This window comes from Fringilla coelebs, assembly GCF_963513975.1.
Source record: "Fringilla coelebs genome assembly, chromosome: 5".
Taxonomy (NCBI): domain Eukaryota; kingdom Metazoa; phylum Chordata; class Aves; order Passeriformes; family Fringillidae; genus Fringilla; species Fringilla coelebs.
Window position 1 is genome coordinate 34,502,050 of NC_140033.1, and position 21,874 is coordinate 34,523,923.

At 37.0% G+C, this 21,874-nt stretch overlaps 1 protein-coding gene across 2 annotated transcripts; it reads left to right on the top strand.

Moving 5' to 3' along the window:
- The first annotated feature begins 21 nt into the window (after positions 1–21).
- On the top strand, positions 22–21,637 carry NUP107 (nucleoporin 107). Of its 2 annotated transcripts, none has more exons than XM_084205386.1 (28): positions 22–88; positions 863–948; positions 1,956–2,045; positions 2,784–2,899; positions 3,719–3,854; positions 4,363–4,466; positions 4,972–5,099; positions 5,447–5,495; positions 6,723–6,794; positions 7,276–7,364; positions 8,128–8,206; positions 9,168–9,281; positions 10,168–10,258; positions 11,404–11,480; positions 12,002–12,061; positions 12,413–12,558; positions 12,670–12,718; positions 13,818–13,887; positions 14,330–14,448; positions 16,040–16,078; positions 16,510–16,660; positions 17,641–17,747; positions 18,675–18,777; positions 18,958–19,118; positions 19,312–19,437; positions 20,100–20,213; positions 20,489–20,656; positions 21,352–21,637. In XM_084205386.1, the coding sequence occupies exons 1-28, from the start codon at positions 81–83 to the stop codon at positions 21,457–21,459; spliced, it is 2,760 nt and encodes a 919-aa protein (XP_084061512.1). In that variant the 5' UTR covers positions 22–80; the 3' UTR covers positions 21,460–21,637. The 2 variants fall into 2 exon arrangements, with proteins under 2 accessions (XP_084061512.1, XP_084061513.1); XM_084205387.1 differs by having other exon boundaries at positions 12,005–12,061.
- The last annotated feature ends 237 nt before the right edge of the window (positions 21,638–21,874 follow it).

A 21,874-nucleotide genomic window follows, 5' to 3' on the forward strand; every position in this document is an offset into this window, starting at 1 on the left:
GGCGCCCGTGTCCTTCCGGGCCGCGGGCCGGCGGCGGCGGGAAGGCTGAGCCCGGGCCGAGCCGTGCCGGGGCAGCTGCCATGGACAGGTGAGGGGCGGCGGCGGCGGCCGGAGCCCCGGCCCGGGGCCGCGCCGGCCGTGAGACGCGCACCGGCGGCGGGGAGCGGGTGCGCACAGTGCGGGCTGCGAAACGCAGCGGGCCTGTAGCGGCTTCTAAGCGTACCGGAGGGGCTTTGTCAGCCAGGAGCTTTCAGTCTGGCTGTTGCTTCTTGAGTGTATATTTGGATTAACCGGGAGCCGTGAGCTGCTCAGGGGTCGCGGGGCCGGTCCTTTGCCGGGCCTGCTGAGGCCTGGCCGCGCCGCCCCCACAGCCCACCGGGAGCGGCTGCTCTGCTCGGAGGAGCTGGGAGTGGGTGTTCTCCCTTCGGAAACACGTGAGCTTTGCCCGGCTGTGGTGATTGCGTTATCCGGAGGAAAAAATGATGTAGTGAAATCATGCCATTCTTTCCATTTGATTTTTCAGTTCAAAGTTGGAATTTCCTACTGTTGTATTTCTTAGTAGGCTTTTTGGTTTGGTTTTTTTTGTTTTGTTTTGTTTTTTGTTTTTTTGTCTCTTTTTAATAGTAAGATATTCATTATAGTATAGGAGGAACAAAATCTGGGTTTTCACGCAAGCTCATTTCTCTGAGCTAATAAGCAGTGCTAGATTTATGCAGAGGAAGCTGGACATAAGTAGTAAGATTGGAGATGACTTAACGCCTTAAGTTTCCTGACTGTGGAGTTACCTTGGCATGTCAAGAAGATCTTGGACATCCTGCTTGAATTCACTTGCTTGTTTTCTGTCTGTGTGGCTGTTCTGTAGAAATGGTTTTGACGACATGTCATCCCCCCATGATCCTGAGATGGTCAGACCTGGACGGAAGCAAGGCTCTCAGAAAAGAGTTTCTAGTATCCTTTTTCTGTAAAGAATTTTTATCTTTAACTGCTGTGTTCACCAGGTGTGTATATTTTTAATTCTGCTTTTTCTGGGTGTATGAACTCAAGTGGTTTTCCGCCCAGAGAACTATCTGAGAACTATGTGACGACTCCATTTCTGAGCTTTTGGAAAAGAAAAATAAGTTTCCTTCATTACAATTTAATTTTATGGTTTTATGTTTATTTGTGGGTATTGTAGTATCAAAGTATTACAATGACCTAGTGTCTCTTAACTTTCCATCCACTGTCATAGCAAGAGTAGTGCACAGACACAGATTTAAATTTCCATAGAAATTTCCCCCCCTGCATTTTTACAATAAGGAACCCCCCCCCACCATGTAGTTTGACAGCTAAGATAGTGGTATTTTCATGGTTGTGATAGCAAAGGAATCCAAGCAGTACATTTGCTTGTTCTTATGGGTTTTGCCTCTAAAATAAAGCTAGTGAGATATTTGCCCTGATTATATTGTGGCTAAGAATCAAGATGTTTCTGAATGCTAGTAGCACAAGCTACTGAAACTTTTATATGACTGCTTCTTAGTAAATCATACCTAGAGCACTGAACCTGGTTACAGATGGGAAGAAGAAAAGTAGAGCAACAGAGCACCCAGAACCAAGAGAGGGAACATTTTAAAAAATGCATTCAGACTCAGATTTTCTTAATATGGTTGATGTAGCGTGAAGCAGCTCCTCATGGGGCAGAAGGATTCTCTTTGACCTGAGCCACTGTGAGGAGTCCCAGACCTGTTGTGTTCATATTTGTGAACTTCACTTTCTGGTGTCCCTTTTAACCCTCCAGCTTTTAAGGTTCTGTTGAAACATTTTATGAAACTTCCTGTTTTACTTTGAAAGACAAGATGGTTAATTTTCATAACATTTGAGTTACGACAAAATATTTTTCCTTTCCAAGTAGTGACATTCATATAGAATAAATCCAAAATGTGTTTAGGAGAGTGTTTCTTAACTAGTTTATTAATCAGTTCTTACATCCCTGGATGACACTATTGGAAACATGACGCCCAAAAGCCAGTTTCTTTCCCGAACTCCTAATTCATTACTTCACCAGCCAGGTAAGACTGCTTGCTTGTTTGCTTACTATTTAGTTAAAGGTTTTGTGGGTTTGTACTTAATAATTTATAACAATCCATAAGAAGCACATGGGTGTGCTGTAATCCAGTGAAGGCCCACAAAGTTGGTTAATGGGTTAAGTAGCTGACATATGAGGAGAGACTGAGAAGAGCTGGGATTGTTTATCCTGAGAAAGAGGTTGGGGGATCTTGTAAGTATATATAAATATTTGATGGGAGGGAGTGAAAAAAGAGCAGAGTTTTTCCTGGTGCCCTGAAAAGTCAAGAGGCAATAGGCACAACAGCATATACAAGGAATTCTCTTTAAACATTAAAAAACACCACCTTTTTTACTCTTAATTGTAGTTGAATGCTAGAACTGGTTGCCCAGACGGTCTAGGGAGTCTCTGTCCTTGGAGATAAATAAAGCTGGACAAGGTCGTGAGCAATCTTTTCTAGTTGACACATCTTTGGGCTGCCTTTTCCTTTAAGGGTTTGGAGACCAATTTCCAAGAAAGAATGAGTGGAGATGTACTGCTCTTTATGCTTGTGTGTGTTTACAATGAACTCTAGTAACTGAAGGTATGTTGCCTGTTTGGTGCATATATACTATCTGCTTTCAGGCTTCTGTCTGCACTTCATAAGTACTTCAGTCTGTTAAAAATTTCTTCTGGAATTTCCGGGTAGAGCAGAGTAGCTTTAAATACTTTTTCTTTTCAGAAAAGCCTCTGTCTCTTTCAGGCGCTGCATTACATCGCAGCTCCATGAAGCCATCAGATATGTCTGCCATCCTGGGAACAGGAGGGAAATCTCCTCTTATTCTACCAACTTCTGGTCTTTTTGGCAGTCTGTCAATGGTAAGATAGAGCAGCTTTTTCTCTTTTGTCCCTGTGAAACGTAAGAGACTCCAAGTTCAGTGTTTCTGTGTTGTTTGCTCCAAAGACCAACTGTGAGTGGTACAAGCTTGCTAGTACTGCTGTTTACTGCTGGTGTTAATTATTACTGTGTTGTTCTTTGAGATGATGCCATGAGGAATACTAGAGGTTTACATGGACTTTACAAATACACCATGTGTGTTAAGCTAGTCCTCATAACATCCGTTTGTTACTACAAAAATCCTGACTGTGCTTGTTTACAAATTCTTCAAAGAAAACTTTTTTTATGTTAGCAAGTTAAAAATTTGGGATTTTTCTTGTTTAAGTATTCTCCAGTATTAGGCTTCAGGCTTCAAAGAACAAGCTCTGCTGATGATTTTTTTAGATTACATTGATTATCTTCTACTACAATGTCTTTGGAAAAACACTGATTGGAAAAGTTATCAGTAGGGACCTAAGGAGTATGTTATCTCCATTTATTTTTAAATTAACTCTAAAGAAGGTGTTTTTCTCAATCTACATTTTAATTTATTCTCCTTTTTAGTTGTTTCTGTGGTTTGATATAGGCCATTTTTTTCTTCATACATTATCAGCTTCTGGGGCCTAGTTGATCAGTGTGTATACAGAGCTCTCACTGTGTCCTGGATTGACTAAATTTGCCCTAAATCAGGACACACTGGTAATTTTTTAAGACATAGTTGCACCTTATCTAAAGGCACTATTAGTTTTTTGGAATTCTCTGTTTGTATACCATATAGAAGGTAAAATTTTATTTTCATTATGTTCTTGTTGTGCTTTCAGTTGGATGAAAGTAGCTGGACAATGGCACTCTCGCCTCAGCAGAGAGGGATGTTTGTAAATGCAGACATGTCCAACATGACAGAAGATGTCACTATGAGTGCTGTCTTGTTGCGTGAGGATGATCCTGGAGAAGCTGGTGAGACAATTTGAAGTTTTACTAAGAATTACAGATCAGTTCTGATTTGTGGGGTGTAAATTTATGTGTTCTGTATTATTTTGCTGGTATTTCTTAGTCAAAAGCAGTCTGTTTTTAAAAGTTCCGAAAATTACTCTGTTCCAGTTTATTGGAGTTTTGTGAGTTTGTGCTTTCTATGGAGCCTGTTCTGATGGAACAAATGTGATGCTCTAGTGATGTGGGAAGCAAACTGGATTAGTTTTATGGAGATATGCAAGTGAGTTTGCTGTTGAAATTCTTGCAGGTGGCATATTTACAACAAAAGTTTTATAACTGACATAACCCATAGCTTCTGTAGATCTTACTGTCTTAGCTGATAAATACTTCTGACTTTGTGAGATAGTTCATATCATCATTTAAATTTGCAAAAATGAGATGTCATCAGAAGGATGTTTTTGTAGTTCAGTGGGGGCTTTTTTACCAAATTGTGACTCACTAATATGGCTGTTTCTTCTTATATCTGTCCTAGCTACTATGAGCATGTACTCAGACTTTCTGCATTCCTTTCTGAAGCATACATCAACTACCATTTTTGATCTTGTGGATGAGTATGAAAATATTTGTAACAGTCAGGTAAGTAATTACTTGGTAATTTTTTATTTACTTTATTTTACATCCCCTTCCCCAAGCAGTGTTGCTGTGAAGTCACAGTGCTTAACATACATACATACTTTAAATCTTCCAGCTTATGAGTTGCTGAACACTAGCATTGAGTAGCATCTCACTTTCCTCAAACACTGCTTTGGCACAGGAATACCCATGATGCAGCTTGCTGAATACTAAAATTGTCATCTGGTTGCTGTTCCATTGAAAGTGTCAAGTGGCAATAAACATTAGTAGATGTATAAATGTTTTTATTAATAAGATGGATTAAAATGCACTCATTTTTCTTATATGTAAATAAATTAAATCGTATTATTTTATAAATAAAATCATCATTTAAAGAGATGGTAATCAAACTCGTTTGTTGGAAAACATTCAGGATAGTAAAAAGATTGCTGTTAGGAATCTTAGGAAAAAAATACAAAAAATACAAAAAAATGGTCAATATTAACTCTGTATAATTTATTTCTCTCAGGTGAATATATTAGGGAAAATAGTTTATCGGGCAACTCCTGGACAGCAGAAGTTTTCCAAAACTGCCAGTGTGTTGTGGCTTCTCAAGCAGGAGATGGTAACGTGGAGACTGCTGTCCTCACTTTATAGGTAATTCCTTAGAAAAGCACACTACTACATTTTTGTACTGAGATTACTTTCTTGGACAAATTTTTGAGGAGTTTATAAATATGGAGTCAAGCATTTAAGCTTAATTAGCTGTTTAAGTTGTTATTTAGTTAAAAAGCTGTTTATAGAAGTAGGTTCTGATATATGTGTCTATTCATTATCTAGTTACAAAAATGAAAGTGGTAAATAGGAGTGTTCTCATTACCTTTGCAACTTTTAGCATTTTAAGAACATTTTTGTAAAGTTTTTTAAGCATTTAGGCATAGACATTTTGCTAAATTTTCTCAGCTTTTGTTTTAATCTTTAGTGTTTTGCATTTTTATTTCTAGAGACAGAATACAGTCTGCACTGGAAGATGAAACTGCTTTTGATATCACTGTAAGCATGGACTCTTGGCATTTTTTTAAAGTGATATAAGAAGCTAAATAAGCAAAATATTGGCTGAATGCTTGTAAAAGATTTTACTTTTAAAATCTCAAAGTGGCAGTCACTTAAAATTCAAAAGTAAAAAATGAGACTGATTCTTATCAAGACAATTATTAAATTATTTCACCTATTGTGAAAAGTACATCTAAATATTCAGTTCTAAAGAGAGATTGCTAGTGTAAAAATTATTGCAAACTATTCTTTGTTTTGTTTCCTTAAATATCCTGAGTTGGAATGGATGCACAAGGATCATTGAGTCCTACTCCTGGCTCTGCACAAGGCAACCTTAAATTCACTAAAAATAACTATTTATTTATTTTTAAAAGCTGCATCAGTAGTTGTGACATTCCCATAGGTCAGAGATAATTGTGCTTCGCTTAAAAGAACAACACATGGTCTCTAGGTGTCTAACCTTTGCAGTCCTAATTCCGATTTACCTGAAGAGAAATCCAAATTTTTTAGCATTCCTGTTAGAGCTGTAGTCATCTTGTCTATGTCAATACAGTGCTTTCAGCCTTTGCTGCCGGAATATGCTTAGGAAAACAAAACAATAAGTAAGGTGACTCTGCCTTTGTAAAATTTATGATTGCAGATCTTTCTTCTCAGTCATAAATTAGCTTCCTCTACAATTCCCACTGCTAAGTTGTCAGTGTTAATCACTGCTGTGCCAAAAATACCCAGTTTCCTCCTTCCTGTGTTTTTTAGGAATACACATTTTCTGTTCTCTTTTTATTGCAAGTCTAATGAAAGATAAATTAATGCAGGAGATCAAATAGAAGGTTCGGGGCTCTGGGGCTGGTATTTTTTTTGGTTTTCACACTTTTTGATGTTAAATGTGTGTATGATGTTGAAAAGTTATTTTTTCTTTTAATTTAAGGTAGCAAATGGGATTTAATATAATATGCAGGCAGTCAAGGAATCAGTCTACTGTGTGGAATCTTTCTGTGCTCAAATATTTGGAATTATATTCTAAGTCTCATTTTTATGTTTTTTAGTGTAACTGGATGTAAATGATGAAATAAAACAATGTATAAGGCATTTATACTTTGGGAGGGGAAGGGAAATACAGCATACTGAATTTGTAGCACATTTCTGAATTAGTATGTGTTCGAGTTGATATTTCTGGTTCTGTGGAAATTTTATTTTCCATGAAGTAATAATCAGCTTTTTCTTAAATAGGCTTTAACTGCTAGTGAAAAAACTACTGTGGACAACTTGTTTCAGAAAGACTCGCTTGTTCGACAAAGTCAGGTATGATGGAAGGTTTTTAATATGAGAATGAAAATAGATTAAATGTTCATAATACCAATGCTCTGTGCAACTTTTGGGGGTTGTTTCTAATACTTTTTTTCAACATTCACTCAAGTATGTATTAATTGTATGCATAAAAATTATGCTCCTTAGTTGCTGAAGATGAGAAAGATTTTTCTGGCTGTTCTGCAGAGGATGAAAGGCTGAGAGCTGTTCCCATTTGCAGCATCTGTTACTGTTGATGGTGTTTGATAAGCTGTTAAGTAGCACTGTATTAAACTGCAGTATCCACTGAGAAACAGAGATAAAGTGCCAACCACCTTCACATTGGATTCTTAAAATGCAAGTGGAATAGTCTTCTGGCTCTGTCAGCCTTTTGGTTGCTGCTTAGATAACAAGTGGGTCCAGAGATGAGAGGAAGATAGTAAAAGTATTATTTGTTACATGTTTGTTTTTAAAATGCAATTTAATTTTATTCCAGCTGGTGGTGGATTGGCTAGAGAGCATTGCTAAGGATGAAATTGGGGACTTCTCCGATAATATTGAGTTTTATGCAAAAACAGTATATTGGTGAGTTCAGACTTTCTTTGATTATATACATTTTCCCATCAAGCATTAAATTCACAGTCACTGAATCACTCTTGAAAAGAAGCGGTCTTTTTAGGTTGTTCATTTAATCCACTTCTTTTCTTTAAATTCTTACATGTAGAAATTGAGACTTCTTACCCATCCACTGAAGTAGATCTCACAAGTCAGTTAGTGCCCTTTGGGAGGCAAAAATTAAAGGAAAAACCATCAAACCATTGTAATTTAATCTTTGTCTGGCTTTAGTTTTTGCCTGTCTAAATTCTTATCACTTTGTGTCATTGACCCTTCACCAGAGGCCATAACTGTCACCTTTATTATCACTGATGGGTTTTATGGCAGAATGGACCAAACTTCCATGCCAGATGCCTAGAGTAAACCTGCTTTTAATGGCAGGCTTTTGGAATTACGTGTTTATCCTCAGTTAAATTTCTGTCCTAGACTGACTTTATAGTAATGCTAATGGGAAAATCTGCTCATGCAAAAGTCATTAATAGTGGAATACATGAATGATTAAAATAACGGATGCTTTTGAAAGAAATCAAATATATGTGCATTAATTCTAATATTGTACTCGTGAAATGTTATGTTTTCACAACACTAGCAGAGTCCATTGATATATCAGCCAAACCTAGTGTCTGGTCTGTAAACATACTCTATGTAACAAAATATGTCTTTCAATATTTGTCTTACTCAAAGATGCTTGTTAAAAAAGTAATTTTTCTGTGAAACATTTCACTGCTTTCAGGGATAACACACTACACACCCTGAAGCAGCGACAGTCAAGTACGTACATGGGAAGTTCTCGTCCTCTGGTAACAGAGTTGGTAAGTATTATACGAAAATAAGGCTTGGCTTCAAAATGGGATAGAGAAATATGCCATCTTCACAGATTGCCACCAATTCTTAGATAGTTGTGCTATCTGAAACTAGTTGTAGTATCTAAAAATTGCTACAGAAATTGTGAGGCAGAGCACCTCAGAAATTCTTTCATGGATCACTGTGGATTTGTGTTTTCTTTCAGCAATCACTTTCATACTCCCATTCTCCTGCACAAGTATTTGTGATCAATTTGGTGAAGTAATGGCTTTATTATGACTGAAACAAACTCATGTTCCTAACCAGAAAAGCTTTTAGAACTCTCTGAGAAGCCCTTGCAGATAAGGGAATGCTGTCTTTATGCAGTAACCAGTACAATGAAACCAAGTCCTAGTGCAATACTTGGGGAGCTCTATAATAAAAGCTAATAGGAGAGAAGTCAAAGAAAGAAAGGGCTGTCCATTAGAACAAGGTGATGAGCTGCCTCAGTGACAGCAAAGCAGCTGTCAAAGATTAATTCAGTTGGGGAGTGATCTGAGGTATTGACTGGCTTTAGAAAATCTCTTTGGATTACATAGAAGGAAGTGTAGCTGTTGTGAAAAACCTCAGATAGAAAGTGAAGGAGGAGAAACAGTCTGGTAGGCAGATAGACGGAAGGGCAAAGGATGTTTGAAGGTGAGAAGAGCTGGAAGATAGGAAATTTGGGGCAAATAACAAGGCAGAGGAGTAAATTAATCGCATTGACTCTTTTTGATAGGAACAGTGACAGAAGAGGAATAAGAGAAATTAGAGGAAAAACAGAAGTATCATGCTCAATATTACATGGGTTGTACAGATTGTTGTGCCGACATGAAAAAGTGACTCCAAATTATAAAACAGGGCAGGACATTAATGGAAGAGACATATAGGTATTGTGTCAGTGTGATGACATCTGTTGTGTAGATTGAGTGATGACTTTCTTCCTTGCAGGATCCAGATGCGCCTATTCGACAGAAACTGCCACTTGATGATTTGGACCAAGAAGACGATGCAAGGTTGTTGAAGTATCTCTTCACTCTCATCAGAGCAGGAATGACAGATGAGGTACTGTAAGTTTTAATGAAGTAAACTTAGGTATCTTACTTTTAAAGCAAATAAGCCGTGTACTAAAATGTCTGTTTAAATTTGGCTTTAGTGATTCGTTTTCAATTTGTTGTCCATACTGACTGCCAAATTAGCGTTTCAATCAAACTTGCTTTTAGTTAAGTAATTTTGGGTGTAGAGTAGATGTTACAGAAAAAAATGTAGTTTTGGCTGTTTGGGTTGTTTGATGACATTTTTTCACTGTTGTGTTTTGACACTAAACACTGCCAAGGCAAACACACAGAATGCTTTAAAGAGCTTCCTAATTGTGTCTCCAATCATCAATGGATTATGAGGTGTGTATACATTTGAGTAATGGGGAGTAAAGGGGATTTGAGATTCTCATGCCAAAGATCTTAACTGAGAGCTATGGGTACTTGCTCATATTCTGTTCCAATGTGGTGCACATATATTCATTTTCTGATGGTATGGGAACATGAGTGTACTGCTGAGGGCAGTGTGAGTAGAGATTTTCAGCTTCAGTTGGGATTGGGAAGGCGAAGTGAACTGGGAAAGTAGATGACTGCATGAAGACAACGATTAAACTTCTAAGCAAAAGGGCTATGCTTTACACTAGACTTACCAGAATGATGTGTAACAGCTGTTTAGCTAACAAAGATGAGGCTGTAGCACATTTCTTACATTGCTATAAATACTGAGTGAAGGTGAAAAAAGGATGAATTTACTTTGAAATTTTTCAGTTATTTTAAGATCCTCTGTGCTTATTTTTCACATAGTAAAATCTCTATACAAATTAACTGTTTTAATAATATTGTCATTTTTCAAGAAGTTTTAGGAGGTTTTCCTACCTTGAAGTGTGTTCCTGAGAAAATGCATTCTTTTTCAGGCACAGCGCTTATGCAAACGATGTGGTCAGGCCTGGAGAGCTGCAACTTTGGAAGGCTGGAAATTGTATCATGATCCTAACATAAATGGAGGTATCTGCTCCAAAGTGCATTTAAGACAGATATAAAACTACTAAGATCTCATAGTATCTGTTTGTGGCAAAGAGAAATAACTGTTTATTTTCACCTGATGAGCCTTTTTGATATCTGGAATATTTTACCATGTCTGTTGAACGTGTAAAAACTAACATGAAATTGTTTTAATTGAAAGTGAGTTCATTGTATCCATCTACACATGTTAAAGCCACTCTTTCTTAAAGTCAGACATAATCATTAGGAAGTAGATGTCTCAGAGTTCTGTACAGATCTTCTCCACCTCCATATAACAACTTGTGTCTGTATTTCTCAACATGTGGCTTATGCCACCTAGCACACATTTTGTTGCTTACAGACTCAAATTTGACTATATCCCCAGCTTCAGAAAAGTATAGTAGGATGAGAGTTCAGCAAATGTAAATGCAGGAGAAAGAGATGCTTTTAAAATATTTGAAAATTGTAAAGTACCTTTCTCCTTGGTTCCTTGCACGTGGTTCCCCATTTATAGCACAGTACATTGCTTCTCTCTGTGTTCAGTTCATTGCAGGATTTAGCAAGGAATTCAATAATGAGTCTAAGTGTTGTTTATAGCTGGGTGTGGAAGGCTTAATGCTTTCTTTCTTTTCAAATCCTGATAGCCTCTTGCTTTTATCTGCATGCCACACCACTGTCCTAGCTTTTTTTTGAGTCTGCCTACCTAAGCTGTTGGTACGCAGGTATAAATGCTCATGCAGATGCATACGAAATAGCAGCACTGAAGCAGTGACATTTTTAAGAAGCTTTGATTAAGATATAAAAATTCTTTTTTTCCCCTTAACTTTGCTTTTTTTCAAAAGTAGACACTGTAGCTATGTTACAGCCAAAAACATTTTTTTTTAAAAGCTAGATAGCAGCCAAGTTTTTAAATTACTGTAACTTATAGATGTAAATTTACCAAACTAGCCAGAAAAGCCACCTTGCAGTCCAGTCAAAAGCATCAAAATGCTTTAGGAAGAGTTCTAAAGGGATTGAAATTGGGTTATGAAACAAAAATAGACTTCATCATTTTTTAGACGTTACTGGATTCTCTTTTTAAGATAACATTTTCTCTCTTTTTCCTTTTCCTGTCTTTTTTTTTTTTTTTAATTATTCTTTGCATGTAGGAAAAGAGCTGGAGCCTGTTGAAGGCAATCCATACAGGTGCATTTGGAAAATAAGTTGTTGGCGCATGGCTGAAGAGGTAAGACAATGCTGCTATTTTTTCTATTAATACATAAATTTGAACTTTCTGAACTCTGAAATGGGATTTTAAGTAAACACACCCACTCTGAGTTTGCTGCCTAGAGGATTCACAATTAATGCTCCTAAGAGGATTTCTGAAATATCATATTTATCCATTGTGAGAAATCTCCATAATCGGCACCACTTTTTCAGGAAACGTCTGCCTTTTTTTTCTGGTTGAAAGTAAAACCACTGACACTGACTTTCATCTTGACTTAATGGAATGGGAAAGAGAAAACATTGCTTTCTTTCCAGGTCAATGTAAATTTTTCAGTTAAGTTACAAGCAGATGTTAGTGAAGGGAGTGTCACTTGCTATTCTTATTTTGGCTCCTTGTGTATCCTGTGATTTTCCAACTGTACTTGGAATCCGTTAGATGGAACATTTTGCAATGGATTAATCTCTAATAAAATGTAAAGTGACTAGAAAACTTAAATGCTTTATAATTTAAAATTTAGCTGTTTTTACTGTTTCTTTTAGGAGCAGTTTAATAGATATGAAAGAGCAATCTATGCAGCCCTGAGTGGAAACCTCAAACAGGTATGTCAAGCCCCCTAGTTAAGCAGTGTTTGGTAGTTGTGCATTTCCTTTCTCATATGTGACAGTGATATCATCAGAAATAATGCAGTTACTGGTTTCTGTACTTTTAAAGTTCTAGTAAACAGAGCAATAGCAAACTTTGCTGCTTTAGTAGACATGCTCCTTGTAGTACTGACATGTCTTAATTAAATGTATTACAGACTTTTCAGTCAAGGAAAGGCTGCTGTTTAAGGTGGTTACTACAATGCTTTGGTGCATGAAAATCAGATCCTAAATTTTATAGTTTCTCTGTTTGGATTCTGGTGTGTCTCCATCTCTTGATAATTTTTACTCTGTTTTTTTCATATGTAGCTACTTCCAGTTTGTGATACTTGGGAAGATACTGTTTGGGCATATTTCAGGGTCATGGTGGACACTCTAGTCGAGCAGGAAATACGAACCTCAGTAGTAACTGCAGAGGAGATGGAAGAGCTCCCTAGAGATTATTTAGAAACAAAGTAAGTTTCAAGTAAAATTATGCTGCTGCTACACTCCACAAAGCCTCCTGTATGGAATCTGTGTGGAATATTCAAGGTAACATTTTTTGTCTTTTCTCACTTGCTTTGAAGCTGGACTTCAGAAAAAGTTTTTGAAGAACTTCAGGCAACAGACAAAAGGGTATGTAACAATTGCCATGTTTCTCCTCACTGCTTACCATTTTTAATTGTTCACTGGGTTCTACTTTTTACTGCACTCTTTAGCGAAATGCTCAAATATGCACAATGACTAATTTGTTTCATATTTTCTATCCCCAAAAATATGTGATTTCCAAATTCAAATAGATTTTTCTTCATGCTACTACCTCTTAACAGTGAAAGTGATACAGGTTTTGTGTTGCCCTGCCCTGTGTCTGCCAAACTAGCTGGATATGCTAAATAGATGGCTGTCAAATGTTGTCAGATATACAAAGCAGACAGACAAATCAGCTATTCAGCACTTCAATAAAATGTTCAAAATCTATCACATTTCATTTTCTTCATAGGAGATTTGTGTGCATATTTCAAAACAGGCCTTCCAAAATTTAAAAGCATATTTGCTTAGACTGCGATTCTTTGTTGGTTTTAGCACCCAAAATACTCAGTTTGTGTAAGATGGGGGATGTAGCTTACAGGTTAATTTTGCAGTGATTAAATTGAAACTATACTTACTTTTGTTTGATGGAATGGACACACAGCATTCATCATATTGCTAAGACAAAGACATGCAGTCATCTACAGATACACCCTGCTGTATTTGCCTTTGCAACATAGTGCAATCCTCACCATAAAGCAAATTTAGATTTGGAATGTGTTTTATGCATCAATGTGTTGATTCCTCTGGGGAGAGAGTGGAATTTCTTCCTGAAGTAACTTTCACAGGCCTTTTTTTCAAGGATTTATACACATTGTTGCATCTTCTGTGATTTTTGTAAATCTTATCTGTAACATCATTGTTTGTTCTCTTCTTCAGAGCAAAAAGCCCTTGGTGTTGGATGTCGTCCATGAAAGTATTAACAGCACAGATCTATATTGCAGTTCTTTCTTTTAGTTTGTCAATGTTCTTGTAATTTGATGCAGAGACAGAAAGTGCCTTTTCTCTTGCTCTTTATGAAGATTACCCTTTGAAATAGGATAGCTCTTTTCCCCAAGGAACCTTTGCTTTATATATAAGTTTGTTTTCTTCATACATTATGCTAGAAGATTTATTCAAAGTTTGAATTTTCTTTTTTTGTCTCCAGAGGGTTATAGAGGAGAATCAAGAACACTATCATGTGATTCAGAAATTCATTATACTTGGAGATGTGGATGGTAAGCATTTCGTTTAAGTGATTTTTTTTTTATTGTTAACTGACTACATTCTTTTGAGGGACCTTTACAGAAGCTTCTGTGTGAATGGATTTTTAGAAGCGCACAGTTGGCAAGCTCTGCATTAAAGCTATTCTCTAATCAAGAGTTCTAGAGACAGTTTGACCTACAAGGTAGTTTTCAAAGAAGTAATGAAATTGTGTAAATGTGTCAGGATACATGCCAGACTATAGCTATAACTTCTTCTGAGAAATAATGGGACACATACAGTACATTTTTAAGCCAAACAGGTACATCTTTCTGAAATTGTTGCTGTTCTGTTTTGCTGGACTTCTGAGACTAAATTACATTTGTTGAATAAGTGCATAATTTTTAAATATTTCTTGGGTGTTTTTTTCTTTTCTCCATGGTATGGCTAATGCAGACATTTCCTTGGTGGTTATAGGTTTGATGGAAGAAGTCAGCAGATGGCTTTCCAAGGACAGAAGTGTGCTCCCGGGACACCTCCTTCGTTTCATGACACATCTTATTCTGTTTTTCCGCACTTTGGGTATGCAGACTAAGGTCAGTTCACTTGTCCTGGATTTGCTGTCATAGCAGTAGTTTTGTGCAAGTACATGGACAACATAGAATGATGGTAAATTACTGCCATTACTAAATTACTGAGGAGGAGCTGCATGCTTAAATAGTGTATTTGTTGATCTTGGAGCCTAAAAGAGAAAAGAGCATCCTCTTCCCTTCCAGCCGAGGTTAAAAACTGGGTTTTGAGGATGGTGGATTTTACTCAGAAGCCCTTTGTTGAGAAGGTCCTGGGTCAAACTTCAGTGTTAGGCTTATTCATAGCAGCCAAGATGTCTTCAATATAACCTGTTCTTATAGACAGTTGCTGAAACAATACCTATTGCTGCTGTAAGCTCATAAATGCTTCTGCTTAAGGTAATTAGTGCCAGCTGAAACTTTCTTATTATCTCCAAGTATAAAGTAAGTATAGCCTACCACCTTTTTGCCCTATTTATGCTAAATACACATAGGGGTCACATAGCTGTAATTACTCATTTTGGACAATATCACAAGTAATTTGGGGCTCTCCTTTTCTATTTTAACATTTAGAAGCTGTTATGTATCAAGTAAGTTTCTGAATGTAACCTCTTTTGGGAAAACACAAATGCATGTTTTCATTAGATGATTTAAATACAGCTCTGAGTTATTGTCTATTCATACTTCCAATCATTGCTTGAGTTCCTTGTGGGAATTTATTTTGAAGTCAGTTAACATTTAGCTAAATAGGAGGAATGTGTTTGTGTGTGTGTATATGTTTACATACTAATTTTTTAGCCAGACTCAAAATTTTATGGAGTAGGTGTTTAAACTAAAGTGCAGTAGAACTAGCCATTAGCATACGTTTGACAGAGGGGACAAACAACGTGTAATTTTCTCCATGAATTCCATTGTGGGAATTTGTAACAATTGATTCTGCCTTTACAGTTCTATAGTAGATGAATTTATTGTATGATTACTCAATCAACCTTCAGTAGACCTCATGGGGAAGAGGCAGAAGTGCAAGCTTTTATGATGTTTATTGTATATTGATCATATACAGCTCATATAGATATATCCTTAGATGAAGGTCTTCAATTAACACATATAAAATTAAAATGATAATTCCTGACAGCAGCAAACACTTGAGTCTTGGCTAAAGCAGTTTCAGGTGCTCAGAGTATAGTGGTTGTTTAGTATAGGCTATTCCAGATGAGTCAGGTGATATTTATACCCTGTTGCATTATCATTTTCTATAATAAAACAGGGCATGTAGTACACTGTAGTAGTAATCTGTGTACCTGACATTTTGTTTATTAATTTTAAAAATACGGTTAAATAGAAAGGTTTAAAAATCCTGTAAAAAGTAACATTCCAGTTAGACCAAAGACTATATTATCCAGTTGCTGAAAAAAAAAATCCTTGGAACACTAAATCTTTTTTAATCATGCTTCAAGAGAAACATTTCTTCCGGTTGAGCCTGTTTGTGTAGATTACTGAAGCAGGAATAGGCAAATAACCTTGTGGCTGTTTTAATAGTGATAGCCTGTCAAGTATCTTTTATTTTATTTTCTACATTATCTGATTTAAAATCGAATTTATATTTGTTTGCAATAAGGAGGAAGTTTCTGTTGAAGTCCTAAAGACCTACATTCAGGTAAGCTTTCAGAAATATATTTTGTTTTCTCTGATGTGATTTAGATGTAAAGGAGGAAGAAAAGTAGACTTAAGGTTACAGGATGATAAGAGCTATCATGCAGCTAATGCTCTTTTCTCAAGAGATACATGGAAGCTTGCCTAATATACAAATTCTCTGTCAGCAGTTCTTAAATAAGAAACAATTTTATTGATCCTTGTTTAGAAGCTGAGTGGAATCTTCCTGTATCAGAATAAATTAACCAAATTGGTTACACATTTTTGGGTGTACCCAGTACGTGTTTTTACTTAAGTGTAAGCACTTTGGTGTTTACACTAAGGAATATAGTATGTATATCTGTTAAATATATTTATATTATAGTGGATATCTTCTGTATATTTGCTTCTTACATATTTGCTTCTCATTCTGTGTGTTTGGTTCATACTGTACAGCGGTTGGTGTCTGAGAAGCACACAGATTTAATAGCATTTTATGTCAGCCACCTGCCCCCAGAACTCGCTGTGGCTCAGTATGCTTTATTTCTTGAAGATGTTACTGAGAGCGATCAACGCCACCACTGCCTTGAATTAGCAAAAGAAGCAGGTGAGAGACCCTGATGGTCCAATTATCATTTTATATCCTGGGTTATTTTGTCTTTCAGTAATTTTTGCTCTAAAACCTAGCTATGAATACGACACTATTTCCTTCCCCTATTTTTTTTTTCAGATGAATAAAATTAATTTGCTGATGACTTTTTCAAGTAGGTGTATAGGTGTGTTTTCATTAACCGGGAATTAAACTAAATATCACTGTTTCTGGGTTATGTCCAAGCACACCAGGAAGTAAATGTCAGCTGCCTGTCTCAAATATATGCTCTGAAGCGTGACATGATCATATTATTTCAGAGAACTAATTATAATAATACATACCTTTTTCTGGATTTAGGAAGGTTATGAGTATCTTAAATTTATTGTTCAATTTATAGTGCTTTTTCTTAGCCATGGTAAGTTGCTTGCATTAATTGTAAACTTCCTTCCAGGCCTGTACATGAAACTAGGAGGGGTTACAATGAAGCAGCACACTGTCCATTGCTTGACAATGCCTCTGTGCTACAAAGAAGCAGATTTCCTGCAGATTTTGTGTCTTAACTTCTCTTCAGTCATTTTTCAATCATTTTCTTTTAAACTTGGCTAAGGTTTCAAAAATAACACATCCTGCTTAAGCATCTGTAAAAGAACTATTCTGAGCTTTTCCTGGTACATTCCTGTCAAATCATAGTCTTGCTGTCAGAATTGTAGGAATCAGTGATCTTAGCAGATATATCTATATGCTGTCTGCAGCACAAATTGAAAAACTTATTGTCTTATTCTCGTATTTGATATTCTCTGTTATATCAAATCTCATTCTTGTAAAATACCTGCAATAAATGACACAGCGCAAAAGCTTATAATTTATTCTGACAATGTGTGTTTGAACAGACTGATAAAAATTACCAATAGTAAGGAATAAGATCAACAAGGAGTCTGAAATTCAATTTGTGTTTGAATTCATGATAGTTCTTACACAGTTCTCTTTTAACCCAGGTCTGGATGTTGCAACCATAACAAAAACCGTTGTTGAAAACATCCGCAAGAAGGATGCTGGGGAGTTCAGCCACCACGACCATGTGCTGGACACAGGCACAACAGAGGTGAGTGCTTCACAGAGCAGATAGTCCAGTTTGCAATCAGCTACGGAGTCTCTGACCGTGTATGAGCCATATTTTTCTTTCACCAATGGTGAAAAATGCCTTGAAAAACTCTATGAGGGAAATACACTCTCTGTGTGACCAAGTGAGGGTATTGCACAAATCTGTAACTCTGCTTCTTTTCCTTGCTCTTTGGGTGTGTGCTTACCTGTATACAAACATCAGGTGAAGATAAGGCCCTTGAAACAACTGCAGCACCCTATGTTGTAGCTGGGAGTAGGGTGTTGTTGTAGCCTCTACAGTTTGAGGATTAGTTCTTGGGATCTGAGATGCACCTTTTAAGATGCTGAAGTGGCATTTCTAGCTGCAGCAGACACTGCTTTTGCTGACAGTTTCCTTGTCACTGCTGTTGAGCATTGGTTGGATCCATCTCAGTGCTTTAGGGACAGCAAGGTAATGTTAATAGGCTCTATTCAAAGTTCTGTTTAGAAAACAACTGATCGTTTGCAAATTTGTGGTAATATTTTTGCTGTTCAGTACAAAGTTTAAGCTCCTTAAGACAAAAAGTTAGTTTGTCTAACACAACAGTTGGAAAACTGTGGTTGCAGGCTGATGGCATCCCTGAAGATTATAGCAAGAGGTCCACAAAACATGTTGGTATAGTGTATTTGTATTAAAATCTGAAGAAAATGCATCATAATCCATAAAAAATGTTGAGAGATGATGCTCTCAATATCTTGGGAACACTTAGAAATTAATTTGTTTTTATTATTCTAGATGGCAGAGGTTTTCTAAGCTTTTGAATAAAGCAATCTTTGTTACTGTGTTGCAATGCTTTCCAAACTTGTGTATTTCCCTGACCAGATCTAATGTGTGTTGCATCAGCTGTGTGCTTGAAATGGTGGTGAATCTCTGTGTTGCTTTTTACAGGCGGATCAGCTGAAAATAGATGTAATTGACTGGCTCGTATTCGATCCTGCACAGAGGGCAGAAGCACTTAAGCAAAGCAATGCAATCATGAGGAAGTTCTTGGGTACTAAGCTTCACAAATATTGTAGACTTATTTTTAAATGTTGGTTTTGTTCTCATTGGCTCTTGGCAGTGCATTTGATATAACTTTGGTTCTAGTCTATTAAAAAGCATGGGTTTGCCAGCTTAAGAAGATAAGGTATGGAAATTGCAAAGCTCTGATACCCAGTTCACATTCTCATAGCATCCAAGAAACATGAAGCTGCAAAAGATGTGTTTGTGAAGATTCCCCAAGACTCTATAGCAGAAATATATAACCAGTGGGAAGAACAGGGAATGGATACTCCACTTCCAGCTGAAGATGACAATGCTATCCGGGAACATTTATGTATTCGTGCATATTTGGTGAGTTTCAAATGTTGCAGTATTCCAAGTTATTATTTAGAAATACTGGTGGCTTTGCCTTGGTGGGGAAACTTTAGCTTTGTCCATTTGATTTAACTTCTGATTCTTTGATCCATTAAACCTGTGCATGCAATGACATTCTGGTTATTAGATGACTCAAAAATACCCAAACACTGTTTCCAATGCAATCCAGGAAGCCCATGAAACCTTTAATGAATGGTTTAAACACATGAACTCAGCTCCACAGAAGCCATCTTTGTTACCACAAGCAAGTTTCACTGAAAAAGTGGCCCATGAACATAAAGAAAAGAAGTATGAGGTAGGTGGAAGTCCACCTTATGTAATGTAAACTTTTATGTTGTTGCTTTAGAGGCTGTCTAGTTCAATGAAAGAAAGTAGAAGACTGCTATTTCATATTAATTAAGGGCTCTGTAATAAACTATTTTTATATTGAGAGAGTATGAGACAACAGAATTATAAGGCAACTGCACAATAAATTCTGGGTTTTTAATGACTCAGCTTTACATAAAATATTGTAATAGTAAAGATTATCATGTGTTGATTGTCAGTGTTATTAATAAATGTGAGCACTTGATTTTGCTATTAATTCTATTAAGCATTATCACCTTTTGTTTTCTAAAAGATGCTGCAGTTTTGTTTTGACTGAAGTTCTTTTTGCAGGTCTGGTCAGTAAAAATATTCCCTATTAGTTAACATAAACATTTTTTGTATAAGCATGGCAGAATAGGTTGTTTAAAATTATCTTCCTCTTGTGGCTTTGTTTCTGAACAACCCGTCTGACTCTGTGGACAAGGCATTAAGAAAGGATGAAAATAGCTGTTAGCAGCAGGCTTTTAAGTTTTAGACACTGGCTGAAGATTCTAATTTGAATTGGAGCTGCACTGCCTGTTGCAGACTGTTTTAAAATAGCCTTGGAAATTATCCTGTTCTGCAGTAGTTTATTTTTTGTTTCTTTGCCAGATGGATTATGGCATTTGGAAAGGCCTCTTGGATGCTCTTACAGCTGATGTTAAGGAGAAAATGTACAATGTGTTGCTGTTTGTTGATGGAGGATGGATGGTTGATGTCAGAGAGGTAAAATGAATTTTTATGCCATGACACAGACCACAAAGCACAGATCACATGTAGTTGTACCTTTGTGACATTCAGTTTCATGTGTTCCTGTTCAATTGGCTCTGGCTTGCTGTGAGCATTTAAAGCTGAGTAACCATGCAGATCACATATGACAGTCCACTCCAGGCTGCTTAGGCCAGTTTTCTGCCTCCAGCAGTACGAATTGCGTGGTTATGCTGAGCTGCCTGTGAAAGGTAGATTTTCATAACACTGACATGTCGTTTTGCTCTGCTAAGGATGCCGAGGACGACCCTGAGCGAGCACACCAGATGGTCCTGCTGCGAAAGCTGTGCCTGCCCATGATGTGCTTTCTGCTGCACACGGTGCTCCACAGCACGGGGCAGCACCAGGAGTGCCTGCGCCTCGCTGACATGGTCGCCTCCGAGCGCCACAAGCTCTACACGGTGAGCTAGGCAGGGCTGCAGCAGCCTGGCTTACACTGAAAGCTCTGTGGGTTGGCTGTGGAAAAAGCTTCTATATAGAGAGGAAGACACCATATGTTCCTTAACTTCCTAAGTTTCTTGATTGTTTCCCATTCACTGCAGTAGTAAAAGATTTCCTTGTGTTATGACTTAAGGAATAAAAGAGTTAACTTTGAAATATTGGGGATAATGACCGGTTACTATGAAATATTGGGGATAATGACCGGTTACTAGTTTTTGGATGGGGGCTCTTGAATTTTAACTTCATGATCTTAAAGGTCTTTACCAGCCTAAATGATTCTGTGTTTCTAAATTTAGCTGTAGAATTGTAATTGATTTCTCTATTTCCATTGCATTTCAAACACTATATAAGCAGGTTTTGCTTTAGAGCATTTGGTTTAGACATGACCATCTTTGCCTCCAAAAGCCTGAAAAACAATCCCAAAATGAGACATAGGCTATCTTGAGCCTACGTTCAGGTTTTGGATGCTGCTTCTAACCTTCCGTGTTTTACTTAATGTCCTTCTGAAATGCCTGATGATCAGCTATCTTAAATAGAAATAAATAATCAAATAGAAAAATAATAACTTAATTAACCACCACATTTTTCTATCAGTGCTATTCATTGCAAATGAATATAACTGTATGATGTTTGTGTTTTTATTATTTATTCTCAGGTATTTTCAAAAGAAGAACTCCGAAAGCTTCTACAGAAGCTGAGGGAATCTTCTCTGATACTTCTGGACCAGGATCTTGATCCTTTGGGATATGAAATTCAGTCATAAGTTTTCATGCACATACTTTCAAAAACTTCTGAGCATGGACATTCTGGTTATTAACAAAACAAACAAAAGACCCCAAAAGAATCATTACTTGGACAAAGTAATGGGGTGAAAAACCCCAACCTTCAGATTTCAATTTAAACTTGAAAAAGTATGACCAACTTCAGAGATGTTATTTGTTACACAACCTTTTTAATATTTTTTTCCTAATAAAAGTTCTTGAAAAAGAAAAAATGTTTGTTCATTCTAATCTAAAATGTCATTATATAAATTTGGTGATTGCATGAACCTCCTTAATTTATTTGCTACATGGCCCAAAGACTGCCCACAGACTGAAAGCATTACTTAGCAGTAAAATGTGCATGGATACAGGAGGAAGGAAAGTGAGACTGCCAGGTGTATAGAGAAAGCAGGGGAG